This window comes from Lampris incognitus, chromosome 18, assembly GCF_029633865.1.
Source record: "Lampris incognitus isolate fLamInc1 chromosome 18, fLamInc1.hap2, whole genome shotgun sequence".
NCBI classification, from domain to species: Eukaryota; Metazoa; Chordata; class Actinopteri; order Lampriformes; family Lampridae; genus Lampris; species Lampris incognitus.
The window spans coordinates 21210908-21232066 of NC_079228.1; the positions used below are offsets into that span (position 1 = coordinate 21210908).

At 42.9% G+C, this 21159-nt stretch overlaps 1 protein-coding gene across 1 annotated transcript in view; it reads left to right on the forward strand.

Annotated features, from left to right (window-relative positions):
• Positions 1-1751, forward strand: part of calcr (calcitonin receptor) — a 68220-nt gene extending 66469 nt beyond the window's left edge. Inside the window, exon 16 of the mRNA XM_056298298.1 lies at positions 1530-1751. Coding sequence (XP_056154273.1) covers positions 1530-1751 — 222 coding nt within the window. The remainder of the gene's footprint in view (positions 1-1529) is intronic.
• Positions 1752-21159: the final 19408 nt, after the last annotated feature.

Consider the following 21159-nt stretch of genomic DNA (forward strand, 5'->3'; position numbering starts at 1 on the left):
ATGCTTGGCATACATGACAACATCTTTTCATAAAAAAAAACATTTGTATTCATGTGCATGGTACGGAGAGTCCATTTTTTTTGGTTGATAGTCGCTCCCACTGTACAATAAGCAATTTTCTGTCTGTAGATAGTATGGCGACATTTAACAGAGACCAGTTAATACAGACCCAGCTGATCTTTAAGATTTAAACATAATAACTATTTAATGAATGACACTGCCACAGTTTCTAAATCTAATAAATCAAATTTATTCAACAAGCGGTTAAAGACGTGGGTCTCATGCAAGAACATTCTCTTTCATTTCTCTTGAAGTTGTTCTTGTGAGAGTTGCTTTACAAAACTCCACAAGAGATTCACCAAATCGCCCACACTTCCTCTTATACACGTGTCTTTAATGTTGAACACCATGTGTTTGTAAATGAATGCATGTGCCGGTGAACACAGCAGAAAGACCAACAAAGGATAGTGCGTTTTAAGTGTTGTTTGTCTGTATTGGGTCCATACAAGAGATTTATTTACTATACCCCAAATCTTCATATTTGTGTCTGCACTAATAGTTAATAAGTATGCAGAGCATTTTCTTAGAACTGACAAAAACTGAGGCATCCGGGTAGCGTAGCAGTCTCTTCTGCTGCCCACCAACACGGGGATCACCGGTTCGATTCCCCATGTTACCTCCGGTCGGTCGGGCATCCCTACAGACACAATTGGCCGTGTCTGCGGGTGGGAAGCCAGATGTGGGTATGTGTCCTGGTTTCTGCACTAGTGCCTCCTATGGTCAGTCAGGGAGCCTGTTTTGGGGGGGGGGGAATAGCGTGATCCTCCCACGTGCAACGTCCCCCCGGTGAAACTCCTTACTGTCAGGTGAAAAGAAGTGGCTGGCAACTCCACATGTATCAGAGGAGGCATGTAGTAGTCTGCAGCCCTCCCCGGATCGGCAGAGGGGGTGGAGCAATGACTGAGACGGCTCCGAAGAGTGGGGTAGGGGGACCAAAAACAAAAACAAATCTGACAAAAACCAATGAGGTCTTGTTGGTTTCAGTTAAAATATATGTATGTATTTTATGTCAAACCATAGTATATCCTAAAATAATAAGGACATAATTAAACTATATTCATTTGTAGGCCTGGGACAAAAGGTATTTATTCTTGTTCTCAAATGTTATATACTAGTGTTTGTGTTTAGGTAGACTGTGATGATTTAAGGACTTCTTCCTTCTAAAGACGCGGTTGAGCCAAATGATGTCAATCTGCACTGCTCTTATGTGCCCACCCAAAATAAGTAAAAACGGGTGGATGCCACAAGCTTTCTTAGCAGGCTTTACAAACTGTGCGGATCTGTGCATAGTTGTTGCATGAGGCTCAAAGTCTTTAAGCCAACTTCGTAACACACATTTCCTCGGTCAACCACAAAACTTGTTTTCTACGTCAAAAACAGCTGACAAAAGCTCGCTTTCTCCAGCTTCTCGTTTTTCACCTCTTTGACATTGGCCTGTCTGTCTGTCTGCCCCCCTTTGCCCTTTCCAGGTGCAGGCAGCTCTAAAGAGACAATGGATGCAGTACAAGACCCAATGGGGCCAGAGACGACGGGAACACTGCTCCATGCGCTCCACCTCCTACACAGCCACCTCCATCACAGAGGTGCCGGCCTGCATGTACCACCATGACTGTAATAGCGAACACTTGAACGGACGCCACGCGGAGGACTCTGAGCTAGTGGCGCTAAAAACAGGAGAGACGTACGCTTGACTGTCGGAGTCGGACAGAGGAGGAAGAGCGCAGTGGAGGCCGCGGCAGCCAAGGCAATGGAACGAGAGATGGGACCTGTGCGACAGACTTAACAAGCCATTGAGGATGGATCTAATTTGTGCCCCGCTTGTCTGTTCAGTGCCCGTACTGCAGGGAGAGACAGTTTGTAATGGGCTGTGGAGCGTTGCAGGCTTGTTGAGATGGATTAGTGATGAGTTTAATGGTTCATTCTGAATCATAATGCTGTAGTGGCGCTTTTTGAAAACTCTAATGATGAGGACTTGTGGCGAGATGCGTGAGCTGCATTTGAAATGTGGCTCTTCCCAAAGCTGCTAAACCGTGTGAGGTTGCTCTCAGTCGCTGGGGATTGTGTGAGTAGAGATGGAAATAACTGACTGTGACGACAATGAGCGTGTTGTGGGTTTATGTTATTTTTTCTAATGGTCATTCTGGGGAATGTGCTAATAATGATGACGACGAGTGACTGGATACTTGCGATGATAAGGATGATTACAAAAATGAGAAGAATGGCTGTGATGATTATGTTGCTGATAATGATGGTGAGGATAATGAAGATGATGATGACGGTGGTTCAGCTTCACCTGTCTTCATCTATACCAAAGGGTTTGTTAGTTGCAGAATAAGAAAGGGCATGCTTTGTCTGAACCAAGCTGAGCACGGTAGTGATACCCTGAAGTTAAACAAACAAACAAACAAACAAACACACACACACACACACACACACACACACACACACACACACACACACACACACACACACACACACACTCAAACAGGCATGCACAATCACTCATAACCCACATGGGACACACAGCTACATGGATCATATGTGCCATGACAGAGGTCAAAAATCCAAAGGGCCCCTGTGTCTGAAGCTCTGGAATCATGTAAATAATATATGTTCACGTTTCATTTTTAAAAGTGTCAAACAATGTTTTAAATATATTTTATTTTCACGTTTTCCCCTTTCTTTTTTTTTTAATTCGTGTTCCTCTTGCAACTCTTAATACATGCTGCCTGTCTATCCTGTGACGCTGCACTCCCGACTGCTTCGCTGTGCCGCGGTTGCTGTATTTGTGCCGTTACCCATCATCACAGTGCTCAGAAGTATAAAGAAGAGAAACGGCAAATATGCAGAAGACATGTTAATTAAAAAGAAACTTTATTTTGAGGTTGAAAGCTAACCTATTTTTCTCACTGCACTTCGACCAAACACATTAAGCAAGTGTGTGAACAACAGGGCGAAGGTTGTATGTTCAAGCAAAGGAGCAGTTTCTTGCAAGTGCTGGTTTGATTTTATTCATGGTTCTCGTGTTGTCATCCCCCCGTATTTATTCAGATTCAGCTGGTATGGCTGAGCAGTCAAGCTGATAAAGAGGGTTTTACAATCCAGGAGGGAAGAGAAGAAAGGCCTCACTGAGAATGAGCTAATCACAAAACTACTTTTATATGCGCACTGCGATATAATTCTTTCCCTTCCACAATAGTTTGACTGAAGTGTTTACACACATATCCAAAAAAAAAATATATATATATATTTTTACATTTTCTACAATCTCACACAGACAACAAGCAACGACTAATTATTTGAAGTCATTGAGTCAAATTCAAATTGTTTTCAATTTTTGTTGCTTTTGTGTAATATTACCATAAGGTGTTCGACGCTGGGACTCAAAAAGCATGATGGCCAGATATAAAATACAAGTAGGGCTAGGGATGAACCAAGGCACCTAGGCTGTTACATGTTTTGCTGGTCAGTATGTAAAACCATGTATTTGGATGGAACTTGGATGAATGGTGCATTTTACCATTGAAATACAGCATTTACAAAATGAGGTCCAACGACGTAGGTGCTATCACAAATTATTATAATCTTTCTACAAGTGTATTTTCTGACTTGCATCGTGACATTTCAAGCGTTTATGCAACGTATCACAAGAAACGCGCTTTTTGCAAAGACCGAGAAGCTCCTGTGATTTTTGAGAGGAGACTGTCTCCTACAAACGAAGTATTCATTTACTCAGTAACTGACCACAAGGGGGCTCTGCCTTTTTTATTTGGCGGTAAATATTAAAGGGGCTACGTGTGATCTCTGTTCGAGTCCTGACCTCTGTCATTCAGTGACGTGATTAACGGCCATTAATAAAGATAGATGGGGGAGAAAGGAAGGAGGTGAATGCCTAGCACGTTTGCTAACGTCTGCTGTTCTCAAACGCTTTCAGCAGATGTCAAGATTGCTGCGATTGCTGCATATTTTGTTGAGGACTGCAAGTCAAGGCCAAGTCTTTGGGGGTCGCCTTCAGACAACAACAAAAACACTCAGCCGACACGACTTCTGTATTTTTGAATTCTTAAATCTTGGCACGTGCGAGTCAGTTGCATTGTTTTAATCACTCATGCTAAGCAACCCCTACCGATACTCATTTTTCCCATTATGATTTGGAAAACTCAAAATACTACATATAATCCTTTTCAATATAGTGAGGCCGCCTTCACCACTTTCAGAATACTGTCAGTTATTCTCATCTGCTTCCAGTTTGTCAGGTTTGGCTGTTTACATGGCCACTTCTGAGAGCAGTGTAGTTTTAGTAAGCTAAATGTTTCGGTAATGGCACTAAAATCACTTTAAGGCACCAGAATATGAAATGTCACCTTAAAGCAGATGCAAAGCTGACTGGACTGAGATGACTATCAAAATGATGACATTTCTTCTCCAATGTTGAAAATCACTTTTGTATATATGAACCAAAAAGAATATTGATATTCTGTTGGGTGAATATGTACACTGTGTCCATGGCGGAACTGGCGGAAGATTATGCGGCTCCAGGATTGGCCTCTACACCCACCGGAAGACCCAGAAGAATCCAGAGGGAGGACAGTCATACTTGACCCTGAGTGACCGCCAATGATGTGAAGAGTCCTGGGCCCTAATATCATTTTCAACTGCTAATTGCATTCAAAATATTAAACTAATGAGCTATACGGCAAATATAAAAAAAATTACTCAAAGGGGACAATTCACTGGATGTGGAGAGTAAAACCATGTAAAGATAGCATTATAAATCTGTCTTATCAGACCCTGAATTTGATCCAATTACCTATGATGGCCACAGGTAACAATCTGATGTTCTGTCTGTGTCAATCCAGTCAAAGTCCTTTCATCACCACTTGAAAAAAGTGAAAAATCTGGCAATCGTATTCACATATTCACTGATACGATCTCAGAACAAATTTTCCATTTTGACTTAAGAGGTTTCACATTAGTAGAACTTTTTACTCTCAAACAGAGCATGAGGCAATGCACTTACCATGTAGTATTTTTTATTTGTATCAACAGCGGACAAGTAGAAAGTGAGGCAGAGTCGGTGAAACAACATATGAAAACCACTGGTTTGATATGAACTCGGGCTCACAGAGACATGTCTGCCTCCAGAGATGAGGGACTTTATACTGTCCTTGGACAGATATTGGAGCAATCATACTTCTAAGGTATTTGATTTATCCAGAGAGGAGACTCACCGCATTTCCCGGACTCTAAGTCACTGTTTTTTACTTGTCTGACTGGTCCTGCGACTTCTACAATGTAATTTTGTCAAACAAATACACTGCATTTCAACTACTGCCACTAGATGGCACTGTTTTAATCTTGCGACTTAATTGATACCACCCTAGAAATTAAATGAGAGTAGAACGGATAATTTAACTGTTGGCTGTGGTCATTTGAGTAGTCCAAAAGAAAACGGCGATTGTTGTTAGTTGTTATGGTGCCCTCACACGTCAGTGGGGCCGTAAATGTTCGTACTACTCATGGATGTATTATAGTAATACATCCATGGTAGGGCAGCACGGTGGTGCAGTGGTTAGCACGGTCGCCTCACAGCAAGAAGGTCCTGGGTTCGAGCCCCGGGGTAGTCCAACCTTGGGGGTCGTGCCGTGTCGTCCTCTGTGTGGAGTTTGCATGTTCACCCCATGTCTGCGTGGGTTTCCTCTGGGGGCTCTGGTTTCCTCCCACAGTCCAAAGACATGTCAGGTGAATCGGCCATACTAAATTGTCCCTAGGAATGCGTGTGTACATGTTTGTGTGTGTGTGTGTGTGTGTGTGTGTGTGTGTGTGTGTGTGTGTGTGTGTGTGTGTGTGTGTGTGTGTGTGTCGGCCCTATGTGATGGTCTGGCCATACTAAATTGTCCCTAGGATTGTGTGTCGGCCCTATGTGATGGTCTTGCGGCCTGTCCAGGGTGTCTCCCCGACTGCCACCCAATGACTGTTGGGATAAGCTCCAGCATCCCCGTGACCATGACAGCAGGATAAGCGGTTCTGATAATGGATGGATGGACATCCATGGTACTACTCCACTGCTCGTTTGGTCATAACTGCAAAGCCTCACTTCAGTGAGTCCGTGACTAAAAAACAGGTTCTGCGACAGTCCGGACGAAAGTTTATATGGAAGTTGGCACACTACAACGGTGACATTTCTTTGCAATGGCAGTGGTTCAAATGGCCACTGCAGCTCTGACAATCTTTCTATGTTGATTTGAATTGTACTGTCTGTTCTGTCATTCAATTTCTATGGTACCACCATAAATGCGACTTATACAGCGAAGTGACTTATATGTTTTTTTCCTCACAACAACGCGTTTTTGTTGAGTGCCACTGCGACTAATACTCCAGTGGAACTTGTAGTCCAGGAAATACAGTATTTATTTTCTTCCTTCCACATTCTTTAAAATGCCTACTTGCTTTGGTTGGTGTACACACTGTATGACACAGGATCAGTACCGTGATTCATTCGAGGAAAGATGTTCTGTATATTTTGTATTTTCAACATCAAGTTGTCCCATGGCCACGTACAAAGAAGTAGCCTTTATGTGTACGATAGATGTTCACACTGTGAAATGTTCTGAAAGCTATTTTGTTATCTTCATGTCATTTATTTGGCTTGTGTTTGTCTTTATTCTCAGCTCACAGTGGCGTCATATCAAAGCAGATAAAATTCTTGTTTGATAAAAGTGCACAAAATTGACTGGCTCTTTTGTTTGAAATCTATTTGACTCTAAAATATATATACATATAAATATAAAAGATCTTGTCGTTCCTTATTTTTCCAAACAAATATTTATTGTGGACACATTCATATGCCAGAAAATGCTGATGTGACGAGGTTCTTTTGATGATGGATCCACTGAAGACAGCATTTCAAATTAGTGTTTATTGAAAAGCAAAGCTTTCAAAAAAAATTTTTTTTTTAATTCTCTTTTCAGGGACCATCAACAACGTTTGATGAACCCACTTAAAGGCCTGAACAAAACAGTTAAATGCCACTAAGGTTTAACTTAAAACCAACATAAGCAAGGTGTCAGTGACACTTGCTGGGACTCTTACACAGATCAATAGATAGAGTTTCATATTGAGGTGTTCCTCATTGTCAAAGCTGAATTTATGCTTAACAACCTAGACGCACCGAAAGCGATAATTAACGTGTGTATTTGACACACCTTAATTGCCCCTTCTATGGTGCACTGCAGGCCTAGGCCTCCAGACAGGTCATTTGCAGCAGCAGAAACCCACAAAAAACAGCTCGCGTTTCAGTCGCTGTGTCCTCCGTTGATGCTCCACATTAAGACAAGTAGGGGTGGGAGCACCAAGGCAATTTGATGCACCAGTTAACACTTTTGGTGCACGTTTGGGCATTTAAAAAAAGTTGGTGTACTTCAAAACACCTGCGTCTGACACCAAGTGTGTTCCTGCCTTGGATGTCAGCATGGTTGCATTAAATTGGAACTTGTGTGCGCATTGCTGTTTGCCTACATGTGTACGTCGCACACACATCGTCCTTAGCATGCTGATTGGCAGCACGCTATTTTGTCCTCCACACGTGATTGACTATTTATATCACACATGTGCGTTCCTGAACCTTTGTCTTCCCCTTTGCCCACAACAACAATTGTCGCATACTTTGGTCACACCGGCTCTCCCTTGTGGTATGATCACACTGCTGTTCGACCTCTTCCCATTCCTGACCGTATTACCAACAGACATCATTACCCTCACCATCGCCACAAAAAACGACACGTGAATCAGTCCAATCTCTGCCCCCTTCCTCAGCCCTGACAACCTATCACAAAGCAACATCATCTTAAACTCGTTTTGTTCAACACTCGTCTCAGTAACAAAATTTTCATTCAAAATGAATTGATAACTGACAGTAACCTTGATTTCCTCTGCCTCACTGAAACCTGGCATAAACCCCTGAATTATTTCTCACTAAACCAGACCACACCCTCAGGATTCACACAAATGGAAAAACCCCGACTTGAGGGACAGGGAGGTGGTGTTGCTGCTGTTTACGGGAAAGACATTAAAACAACCACCATTTCAATTCCTGCCACTCATTCTTTAGAACACCTTGCCTTCAAACTCTCTGGTCCCACTCCCTTGTCCAATGCCATTACCTACCCCCCCCCCCAAAAAAAAGCCAAACCCCTACTTTCTTTCCGATTTCTCAAATTTTCTGACCCAGCTATGTGCCATTTTACCTTCTGTTCTCCTGGGTGATTTTAATATCCACAGTGATGACACTGACTGTAAATCTGCCATAGAATCCCTGGAACTGCTACAATGCTTCAACTTCACACAACCTATCAGCTTCCCCACTTACAGCCGTGGCCACATCCTAAATTTGGTCTGCTCCACTGGTCTCACAATACATCAACTCTCCAGCCTCAACCTCAATATCTCTGACCACCTGGCAATCACCATGGACATTGACATCCCTATCCCCATCCCAAAAGTCAAATGCATAATATCCTTCAGAAATCTCAAATCTCCCCCTCAGCTCTTTCTGCATTTCTTGCCAGTAAATGTCTGCCTCCCCTCCCCCGCGGTCTGATAATCCCTCATTATTATAATACTTGTCAAGTATTATTTTTCTGTTTTTTCTGTGTTTGAATGGTGTCATGTGAGTCTCTCTTGCATGCATGTGCAGTCGGTTCTACTCCCAGGTCTCCATGGTGATGGTGGCCGCCATTTGGATGCTGCCTGCCCTTCCACTCCTCACCTAAGTTTTTCTTATTACATGATGATGCTGGTCACGTGGCTTGGGTCCTGGACTGCTCCGTTGGCATCTGGACACTGCTTGGCATCCTGTGCATCATGTTCTTCATAAATGTTATGTCCATTATAATTCTGTTATCCTCTTTCAATGTTGTATTATGTAAATTGCGTGAACACAACATCCATTGCACGTTGTCCGTCTTGGGAGAGAGATCCCTCCTCTGTTGCTCTCCCTGAGGTTTCTTCTTATTTTTTCTCCCTGTTAAAGGGGTTTTTTAGGGAGTTTTTCCTTATCCGATGAGAGGGTCTAAGGACAGGATGTTGTGTTGCTGTTAAGCCCACTGAGGCAAATTTGTAATTTGTGATATTGGGCTATACAAATAAAATTGATTTGATTTGATTTGATTTGAAGTATCATAATGACTCACTCTCCTCTTGCCTTGATCAGCTGGCCCCCATTAAAACCAAAAGTCTCATTCACACACTCAGCTCCCTGGTATACTTCTGAACTCCAACAAATGAAATCCCGTAAGTGCCAGCTCGACAGACTTTACAAGAAAACTCATTTAACAGTGAATCTCCAAGCCTACTCAGACTACCTTCAATAATACAAAGATGCTCTTAATACAGCCCGATCCACATACTACTCACCCCATACACTCTGGCTCCACCAACCCCAAGGCTCTTTACCACAATAAAAAAAAAAACTTCTCAAACCCAACGACAATATACCCAGTTTCTTCACAGTTAACAAGTTCACCTCTTTCCTTTCCTTTTTTCCAATCTAAAATTGACACTATCTACAGCAACCTGACCACGTCACCCACCCTTCCCACCTGTCTTCCCCCCTTTACCACTCAGCCCCTGTCAAAGTTCTCCCGTGTCCCCAATGGAGCTGTCGATCTTTATGGTAGGAACAAGAAGCTCCACTTGTCTTCCGGATCCCATCCCATCCAACCTTGTTAAGGACTGTCTCCCGGCTATTTCCTCACTAATCACAGCAATCATTAGCTCCTCCTTCAGCTCTGGGTCAGTCCCCCAAACACTTAAACTGGCTGGTGTCACAAAACTGGCTGGTGTCACACCCATCCTCAAAAAACCTGGACTCAATCAACCCTGATATCATGAGCAACTTCCAGCCCATCTCCAATCTCCCCTTTCTGTCAACAATACTGGAACGTGTTGTAGCCTCCCAACTCAAAGCTCACCTCATCTCTAACGATCTGTTCGAACAATTTCAATCTGGTTTCCGCTCACAGCACAGCACAGCACAGCACAGAAACAGCCCTCCATAAAGTCACTAACGACCATCACGATGATTCTCCTCGACCTGACTGCAGCTTTCGACACCATCACCCTCACCATTCTTCTCTCCTGCCTTGAATCCTATCTCAACGTTGCCAGTACTGCCCTCTCCTGGCTAAAGTCATATATTACAAACAGACAACAGTTCATCAGCATCAACGACTGCACCTCCTTGGGTGGCATGGTGGCGCAGTGGTTAGCACTGTTGCCTCACAGCAAGAAGGTCCTGGGTTTGAACCCCAGGCTGTCCCAGGTCCTTTCTGTGTGGAGTTTGCATGTTCTCCCTGTGTCTATATGGCTTTCCTCCAGGTGCTCCAATTTCCTCCCACCACCAAAAAGACATGCATGTTAGCGTTAATACTGCTGTCTGTGCCCCTGACCAAGGCAACAGAAAGAAGAACTGGAGTTGATGCCCGGACACTGCAGCTGCCCAGAGCTCCTATACAAAAGGATGGGTTAAATGCAGAGAACAAATTCATTGTAAGAATACAATGACAAAATAAAATGGCTTTTTTTCTCCTTTCTTTCTTTTCACCGCTCCTGTGCCAAGGCATCCCCAGGGTTCAGTGCTTGGGCCTCTCCTGTTCATCCTTTACCTGCTCCCCCTTGGTAACGTCATATGTCATCGTGGTCTCCATTTCCACTGCTAACCCGATGCTGATGACATCCAACTTCACACTCCACTATATATTGAGGATGAACCAGGCTGAATGTCTGAATATCCAATATAAACTGTCTACACCATGGTGTTTTGATTGTCGTATCCCAAACATTGGTTATATTATGTGCTACACAACATGATGTAAACAAACTATGCATAGAAAGTGTTCATGTGGCATCACGTCATGTCACACCTCTCAGATACTATGTTTTGCATCATACTGGCTCATTCACCAGAAGAATCTAGTCGGCTGTGTGAACCAGTGAAGAACTAACGTTAGATACCATCATTTGGACACTGATTATGGGTCTTCTGTTTTTCATCATTGTTTTCGTCAATGTGAAGCGCTTTGGGTGTCTAGAAAAGCTATAACTATATAAATGTAATGATTATTATTATTGTAGGCTAACAGCTGTTAGCAACAACTACCTAACACTAGGGTTTAGCTAGTAATTAGTACCTGGGGAGCGACATAAACAAAATTGTGTTGGTCAGACAACAACTGACAGCAATTTGTCAGTTTGGGCGGTCTGACAAGACGTGGAAGCAGGGCAGGCTAAACTAACTGCTAGCCCATGCAGACCGGCAGTTCCTACAGTCATCCTGGCTGGCGTTTGTTCTCGTAGACAGTGATTTTTTTTAATTTTTTTAGTTTAGATATATGTGTTAGTTTGAACATATGTGTTCTTGTAGTTTTTGGATATATGTTTTTGTCTTTGTGCTGCATTGTTGTGGGCTGGGGGAAATGATGTTTTGTTTCATTTCATGTGCTCAAGTGCATGAAATGAAATGAAATGACAAAGTGTTTCTGATTCTGAACTATATGTAAACACTTCTCCTGGATCGCCACCTTGCTGTGGTGGAGAAGCTTGTGTGTACTAACGATCTCAAGAGCTATGCCGTCCGTAGCTTGGCTCCTGGTAGGGTCATCCAAGGCGGATAGGTCAAGGGGGAGGTTCCAGATGAAGCGCAATCCAACAAAGACCTCAACGGTGGAACTGGCGGAAGATGTCTCCAACTCAAAACGGCAGTGAAGGCGGATGAAGGGTGCAACAGAGGGTGGCGCCCAACCGTCTTGGTTCTCCATGCCATTGGACTCTGGCCACCCCCTGCCAAGGACCATGTGGTGGCTGCAGGTGCATCAGCTACTCCACGTGAAAAGCTGTCACGCGCAGGCGTCCTCCCATTATGTGGCTTCAGGATCAGACTCTATGCCCACCTGAAGATCCAGAGGGACCAAGAAGGAGGACAGTCATACTCGACCCCAAGTGACTGCCCATGACGATATGTAAACAAACTGTACATGAAAACGTTGTTCGCACTGCAGATAAACCCCACGCCTGCCACAAAAGCTATATATACTGCACATCTCAGAAATCCTTCTGCTGTCGTTAACGAATCTTTTACAACATCAAAATTTCTTATGATAGATATAAGTATTCAAACACTTCGAAACTGCCCTTGTACAGACTTTGCTTTAAGGGAGTTTTACAACCTTCCATGATGATTAAGCACCACTTCACTTGTCAGGGCTATTCTCATCATGGTTTCAGAGTTCAGAGATATTATATAATGAGAATGCAGAAAAAACAAAGGAAGTCTTACTTCATTTGTCTTTTTTTGTTTTTGTGTGTGATCTCACAGGCTTGGCAGTGCCACGTGGGCCCATTATTGTAAGGATTCAACTCAAATCACACAGCTATACTAGATGTGTGGGGTACGCCTGATCCTATTGACACAGTTTATGCCCAAGATAGGCAGCTGCTCTCACCACAGCACAGTAAGTGGCTGTTATCACACTAATAAGGCTGAGTTCGCCCACTTATTAGAGTGCTTCCCCAATCCCTCAACAAGCATCTACTGAATAACATGCAATTTCAGGCTCTGCTGAACCTCGATGCTTAATTTGAAAAGAAAAAAATCGTTATTTCCATATCACAATCATAGACCTTCTGTATCCTTGAGATAATACTACACATATTGATCCTGGAATTTCTGTAAAGTAGTCGCAATAATCTTACACCAATTGTCCTCTGCCAACACTATGGCCCCTCCAAGTAATGAAAAGCAGAATTTTTTAATGACTATTAAATCCAAACGCAATTGTCATGAATGATAAGGACTTAATGTTTTGTGTCTATCGATATATAATGAAAGTAAAGGTAGCCCATTTATTGAAGAATTCATTTGCTACGGTTTTTCCCTCAAAATAATTTTCTGATTACAATTTTAGAGAAATGCACATATCTGAAAAGCAAATCACTAGGTGTGTGAAAATTCCCAAATAACAAGCAGCATGTTAGGAGGAGAGGAAGGATGGGTGCACAGTCAGGAAAAATACTGATATGAAAAGAACTATAAAAAACCAAAAAGGTGCAAAGAAAAATTAAATGTTGCATGCATGCTGAAACCTTCTTCACCTCATGGAATTAAATCTGTTCTGCATGGGAATCTTTTGTGTCGACAACCTCCTTTTCCCTGACAGTGGGTGGATTCCATGGTTTTTCCCATTGTAGGTACAATAAATTATGGAGCAAAGAGGAAAAAGTCAGAGCTGAAACATTTCTGCCTTTTTCTGGGCATCTGGTTGGAGGAGGAAGCTGCGAATTGCTGTGAATAGCCCCCTATCATGCCTTCAAGCCGCCCTGGGAAATCTCAGCCCCTCAGAGGCAGCATAATGTCAAGGCAGCCTCTTTCTGCCATCTAAAAATGTGCTCTGACAGCAACAAACTCAAAACAGCCTGACAGCGGTCAGCAGGACCAGATAGGAGATCAGTTCAAACTCAAACAAACCCCATAGGGAGATGGACTCATTGCACCCACAAGTAATGAGATACAAAGCAAACTGAGGAAAAACAAGGTATTTTGAATGTGATGAAATAGGAGGGACATTTTGAAATGAATTCATGGTCTATTGCAGTCGATACCCAGATCAATGCAGGGTTATTGTTCAGACAAACTGCCCTCTGGTGCAGAACTAGCTTGATACATCATCACCGGTGTTGAGCATTTGCCTTAAGTTTTTCTCTGTTCCTCATTAATGGTCATATTTCCACCTCTTCCATCTCTCCCATGCTGAACGGCAGTAACACCCCCTCATTCCTTCTGAAGTGCACTCAGAGTGCATTGAACCACAGTCTTTCACCCAAGGCTTGAATTATGTTCTCTCCTTTTAGTCAGTAATTCACCCTGACAGAACCCTGCTGCAGTGGGCCCGAGGACCACATCACACGGACATGAAGTATTTCACCGCGACAAAGGTTTTCTAATACTACCGTCGATGCTTGAACCACCTAATTTAGCCATAAAGTACAGCTTGCCCTATGATCCCTCTGTTTAAGGTGCCTTCACATCAAACATGATCGAGCTGATGGGACTGGATGGCCACCAGTTGGAGGTTTCCAAGCGGAAAAAAAGTATCAGTAGCCTGTGGGAAGAAGCCAGGTTTCTCTCAAAAAACAAAAATTTAAAACACTGAAATGTGTCATTAAAAACAACAACAACAACAACAAAAAGGAAAACAAAAGTAATGCATTGGATCATCTGGGAGGCTGTTTATCCATCCATCCATCCATCCGTTATCCAAACCGCTTATCCTGCTCTCAGGGTTGCGGGGATGCTGAGGCCTATCCCAGCAGTTATTGGGCGGCAGGCGGGGAGACACCCTGGACAAGCCGCCAGGCCATCACACAGGGCCGACTGGCTATGTGATGGGAGCATCACTAGTGTACCTGGTGTCAAACCAGTAGGTCAGAAGCAGCAAAAATACAGAAAAAAACCCCAAACAAAAACAAAACAAAAAAATAAAATAAATAAATAAAAACTGGAAGCTATTACTGACAGCGCCACCCATTTGATTCTTCTGGGCCTCCATGTTGTTGTGTAGCTGAGAGAATAAATGTGACCTCTTCTTTCTGTACCAGAAATTAATATATCCTTTATTTAAATTGGGATACTTTGGAATTATTTTTAAGTAATTTTTTGCTTAATTTTTTTTACTTGTTCCAACTTGCTGACGTTTGCAATAAATTCAGAAATTTTGTATTACGTGTTGATTTACTTGCCCTTGTGTATAATTTATGTAGATTACAGTGGCATGCGTTCATTAATGAAATGCAAAATGTGCTGAGGTTTTTCTGAAAAAGCATATGCCAACTGATTCATTTCCAGCTTTTATAGCAGTAATTGGTTACACTTTACAATAAGGGTACATTAACTAACCAGTAATAAGCATTAACTAACACTCAATTAACAATTAATTAATGTGTCCAGTAATCATTTACTAATAGTGTTCATTATTTACTAATATTAGTTAGTACCTTAAGTAACATGTAAACCCTTAATAAATGTTAACAAGAGATATTTAACAGTTACTAATGCATAGGGTTAGTTAATGTATATTACTGTATTAGCTCATGTTAATTAATCTACTCCTATTGTAAAGTGTTACCCAGCAAGTTTTATTCATGTTACCAGAGCATGAACAGTATTCTGTTGTGTGCACGTATCTGACTGCTTTTGTGTGCCATGACAAGGCAAAGTTTAATTTATTGTTTATGGAAAATGACGTTCTTTTTTTAAAAATTTTTATAGAGTGCTTCACTTTGTCTTACATGTCAGAGGTTTGGCCAGTCATGTGGGTTTTTGTCTTTGTGTTTACAGTTTGGGGGAGAATGGAGTATCATTTCAAGAAATGTGTGTAAGCAGTTGTGAAAAACTATGAACCTTCTCACGTACACGATTGAACCACTGCTACGTTTCATTTCCAGCAGCAAACGTATCAATCATACATCTGAAAATGCCCGAGAGAGACGGATAACAGGCTCTGTGGGTTCAAATGGCAAAATTTGCCTTTTGCTTTTGTATTATTCATATGGCGTGTGTTGAGTGTATTTGCAGTATTTCTGGGCTTCTTTCAAATGTGAGTGGGTGGACATTGCTAAATACACCTACACAAACAAGACTGGCTGTTTGATCAAAATATTTGTTTGTGATTACGGGACCGTGTGCACTGCATTTTTATGTTTTGTGTGTGTGTGCTAGCTATGATATGGTAAGACAAAGAGATCCCCTGCTATGTTTGCTGCCATTTCTTTCAAAACAAAAGTCAAACCGATTAAAGTTCTGTCTGTATCTAACAGAAGCAATATTCTGCAGCACATTAACGGTCTGTTTATGAAACGTAGGACTTGAAGAGGAGGATTTAGTATTCAGCCATCGTTATTTTCCACTGTTAGGTTGTGAGGTAGAGTTCATCGATATAGAATTCCAACGGGCAAAAATAAAAAGATGTTTTGACACTTAATGATTTCTAATTTACACATCTTATGCAGAGGCATTAACCAACATATTTCAGAGACTGTTGCATACCTTGTGTTTTATTTTATCACTTTTCTGATTCGCCATTTCATGTTGTAAGTGGCAAATCAATATCTTCCAAAAGCCAGAGGTGGAAAAACCCGGTCCAGAAAGTAAAAACCCTAACTGTGTCTTTACTCCACCCATGTACTAAACCATCAGATTGCACTGACTAGTTTCCCAAATTAGCTGGTTTAATACATGGATGGAGTAAAGACATGGTTAGGGTTTTTACTTTCTGGACCGAGTTTTTCCACCTCTGCCAAAAGCCAAGAAATGATCAAGACTTGTTGGATTTTTAATGCCACTTGATGATGCTTGCCTCTTACCGTTATTAGCATTACAGCGTTATTAGCATTATTGCCGGCAGCCATATCAACATGTACCCTGGCTCTGCCAAATGACGGACGCTAAGCAGGTATGGGCTTGGCTAGTACTTGGATGGGAAATCTCCTGGGAAAAACTGAGTTGCTGCCGGAAGTGGTGTTGGTGGGCCAGTAGGGGGCAGTCTTTCCTCTGGTCCTAATAAAAACAACAAAATATCAAATTCCAATGTCCCAGTGCAGTGACGGAGACACTGTGCTGTAGGAGATGCCATGCTTCGGATGAGACATTAAACCGAGGTCCTGACTCACTGTGGTCATTAAAGATCCCATGGCACTTACCGCAAAGAGTAGGGGGTTCCTGGTGTCCTGGCAAAATTCCCAACCTGGCTCTCTTCATCTGCACACCTAATCATCCCCCCATGTAATTGGCTCAATGATTCCTCCCTCTTCACCTAAAGCTGATGTGTGGTGAGCGTTCTGGCGCAAAATGGCTGCCATGCATCACTCAGGTGGGTGCTACACATTGGTGGTGGTTGAAGTGAGTTTCCCCCTTCAATGTGAAGTGCTTTGGGTGTCTAGAAAAGCGCTATATAAATGTAATGATTATTATTATTATTATACAAATGTCCTTTAACTTCATGCTATAATACAACATAATATCCGGGCCCAATGTAACCCCCTTCCAATGTCCCTTGGAATTATTATTATTATTATTATTATTATTACCCTGCGCTCAGACCTGGCTCTAGACAACAGGGGGCCATAGGCAAGATTTTCTTTGGGGACCCTCCTTACTTTGCCTGGAGCCGAGAACTATGAAATAAAACTATAAACTACAAATATAGTTTCCCTATATAAAACTATAATTTGTTTTATGAGGACAACATGACAACCCTTTGATGTTGTACTACCACAATGTAGCAAGAACATTCCTGCAATCTATAAAATGGGCATAATCCCTGCATGACATTAATACACAGAACACATTTGTAGTAAACATGTCTTCTTTCAATAGATGTTCATTGAGAATTACACCCTCGCACCTAAATAAGAGGTCTCAACAACATCCTCAAGGCACAAATTCTTTCCAAACTGTCAACGAAATATGAGGGTGATACAATGCTTAATGACAGGCATGTTGGCAGAGAAACAACACAACCCAGCCAACACTTAACAGCAGTCATACAATTCAAAATAATCTAAAATGACAACAAAGCTCACTCAACGCATAGAATAATTAATACTGTAACGTGCATGGATAAGTAGACACGTTGGTCCTTGACTAACGGGTCGGACCCTTTAGTCGACTGGTTAACGTTGTCACTTGCGGAGTGGGAGATACGGGTTCGCGTCCCGGCTGTGGCGACGGTTCCCGGGCTGCCCCCCTAATTTGCTACAATACTGTTGATGTGAGGTGTGAATGAGTATATACACCAACAATAAGCATGGCTACCGAAACTCGGTATTAAACGGGCGCCGGTGCTAAATTATCAAAGAGTGTAGTATTGATAAACTCCGACATTAGCGTTTCTGCTGTCGGTATTGGAGAAATTAAGACAATAATGTCCTATTTATTTACACTACATAAAAATTATGTTGCACCTTTTATCTCACAAACTCCACTTCCAACTTGCAATAAAATTAAGACATTCGTCTATGATTCATTTTCGCTATTCCCAATCCCGAAGAGCCTGTCTCAGAGCTTATCTCACACCCCGTTTACACTTGGTTTTGAAATGCGTTTTTTGCAATCGGATCACAAGTGGACAGCGCTAAATACAAGCGTAAACGACCACCGAAACGTTTTGTGAACCGGTTACTCAAACCACTTGCTGAGGTGGTCTGGGATGCATTTGACCTCATATCTTTTGTAGTGAAAACGCTAATGCGTCCTGGCGCGTCCCCGACAAGGCCGCAATATGAAAATACGTCATCAATGCAGGATGTGGTGGTTGTTTTGGTAACAGCGCGTCAACTTTCGAAAGAAATGGAGAGAGGAGAGAGTACATCGTTGGAATACAAGTGAAACGAGATGCCTCATCTCCATTTGGGCAGAAGAATCAGTCTTGTCAATCTCAACAGTTGGAATAGACCGTAATGTATGTTAGTACTTGAAACATCTTCAAACGTTAGTTACTGTTCTTGTACTGCCTCAGAGCCATTGATTGGCTTTAAGTCTCCCAACAACTTGCTTTATTAAAAAAAAAAAAAAGGATTTGCTGGGCCCCACACCCTTCGCTAAGGCCCGCCCCCCTTAGTTACTGTTGCTAAGTCCGTCAAGCTTTCGGAGCCAGCATGGCGCTCCCACTGTCGCTAACTGGTCTCCCTGGAGAAATATTGTCAAATTTTTAGAATAACAAAAAAGCGATTTCAGACAGAAGGATGTACAATATGCATTTGAAGGGTATATTCAGGATGTCAAACTGATTCAGCAACAAAATGACGTTAAAAAAATAAAGATAGAAGCTAAAGCCCACAGATCACATAGTAAAATAGTACACTGCTCAAAAAAATAAAGGGAACACATAAGCAATGCAATGTAGCTCCAAGTCAATCACACTTTTGAGATATTAACCTGTCCAGTTAGGAAGCAACACTGATTTGTGAATCAATTTCACCTGTTGGTAAATTGTCTAATTTCCACCTGGTGGAAATTAGACAATTTGCAAGACAACCCCTATAAAAGGAATGGATTTGCAGGTGGTGGCCACAGACCATTTGCCTGTCCTCATCTTTTCTGGCCGATCTTTGGTTAGTTTTTCATTTTGCTAGTGCCCTCACCACTAGAGGTGGCATGAGGCGGTATCTGCAACCTACAGAAGTTGCTCAGGTAGTGCAGCTCATCCAGGATGGCACATCAATGCGTGCTGTGGCAAGAAGATTTGATGTGTCTCCCAGCACAGTGTCCAGAGCATGGAGGAGGTACCAGCAGACAGGCCAGTACACCAGGAGACGTGGAGGGGGCCGCAGGAGGACAACAACCCCGCAGCAGGACCGCTATCTGGTCCTTTGTGCAAGGAGGAACTGGAGGAGCACTGCCGGAGCCCTACAAAACGACCTTCAACAGGCCACTAATGTGCAGGTTTCTGCTCAAACAGTGAGAAACAGAATGCATGAGGATGGTATGAGGGCCCGACGTCCACAATTGGGGCCTGTGCTCACAGCCCAACACCGTGCAGCCCGATTGACCTTTGCCAGAGAACATCTTGGTTGGCAGATTCGCCATTGGCGCCCTGTGCTCTTCACAGATGAGAGCAGGTTCACACTGAACACATGTGACAGACGTGAGAGAGTCTGGAGACGCTGTGGAGAACGTTCTGCTGCCTGCAACATCCTCCAGCATGACCGGTTTGGCGGTGGGTCAGTGATGGTCTGGGGAGGCATATCCTTGGAGGGCCGCACAGACCTCTATGTGCTAGCCAGAGGTACCATGACTGCCATTAGGTACCGGGATGAGATCCTCAGACCCATTGTCAGACCATATGCTGGTGCAGTGGGCCCTGGGTTCCTGCTCATGCATGACAATGCTCGTCCTCATGTGGCCAGAGTGTGTCAGCAGTTCCTCTATGTTGAGGGCATTGATGCTATGGACTGGCCTGCACGTTCCCCAGACCTGAATCCAATCGAGCACCTCTGGGACATCATGTCTCGTACCATCCGCCAACGCGATGTCGCACCACAGACTGTCCAGGAGTTGACCGATGCCCTGATCCAGGTCTGGGAGGAGATCCCTCAGGAGACCATCCGTCGTCTCATCAGGAGCATGCCCAGATGTTGTAGGGAGCGCATACAGGCACGTGGAGGCCACACACACTACTGAGCCTCATTTTGAATCGTCTTGAAGAATTTCCACAGAAGTTGGATCAGCCTATGTTCTCATTTTCCACTTTGACTTTGAGTATGATTCTGAATCCAGACCTTAATGGGCTAATGATTTTGATTTCCATTGATCATTCTTAGGTTATTTTGCTCTAAACACATTCCTCTGTCTAATAAATAAAGATTTTCAGCTGGAATATTTCATTCATCGAGGTCTATATTGTGTTTTTTAGGTGTTCCCTTTATTTTTTTGAGCAGTGTATTATATTTTGACAACAAGGTAACGTTGCCCACTTGGTTTGCTAGGGCTTGACTGTAACATCTTAACGTTAACAAGCTGGCTGGATCACGAATAACAAAGCAAATATGTAGTCTAACTTTACCAACGTTGCAACCCGGAGCTGTATATCCAGACCGTAGCCACGTTAGTTTAGCTGGCTAAACTTGTGTTACGGGTGGTATTATAGCACCACCCAGTGGATGTTAACTGTAGTTATGTTACATAAGGCAGCAGGCAGTCTCCTGCGTGCATCAGTTCATCTCTGTATTGTTGATACTTAACAGTTCGACACTAAAGCCCCTTAACTGTTAACTTGGAGTATGCCTCGTTTTTACACACCGCTAGCTCAAACATGGTGTCAGAAGTAGACCTTTGATTCGGTGATTTGGTGGCTGAAGGGACATTGAGCCGTCAAGCAAGTTTTGCAAGTTCTTTGTTTTGCTAATGCTAGCTAGCCGTACCGCAGTAACAGCAGTGTATAGCCATGGCCGCGACCATACCCCCGCCAGCTCCGATGAAGCTCAGTGGCAACCTGAGTGCGAACTGGGAAATCTTCCAAGCAGAATATGAAGATTATGCTTTAGCCA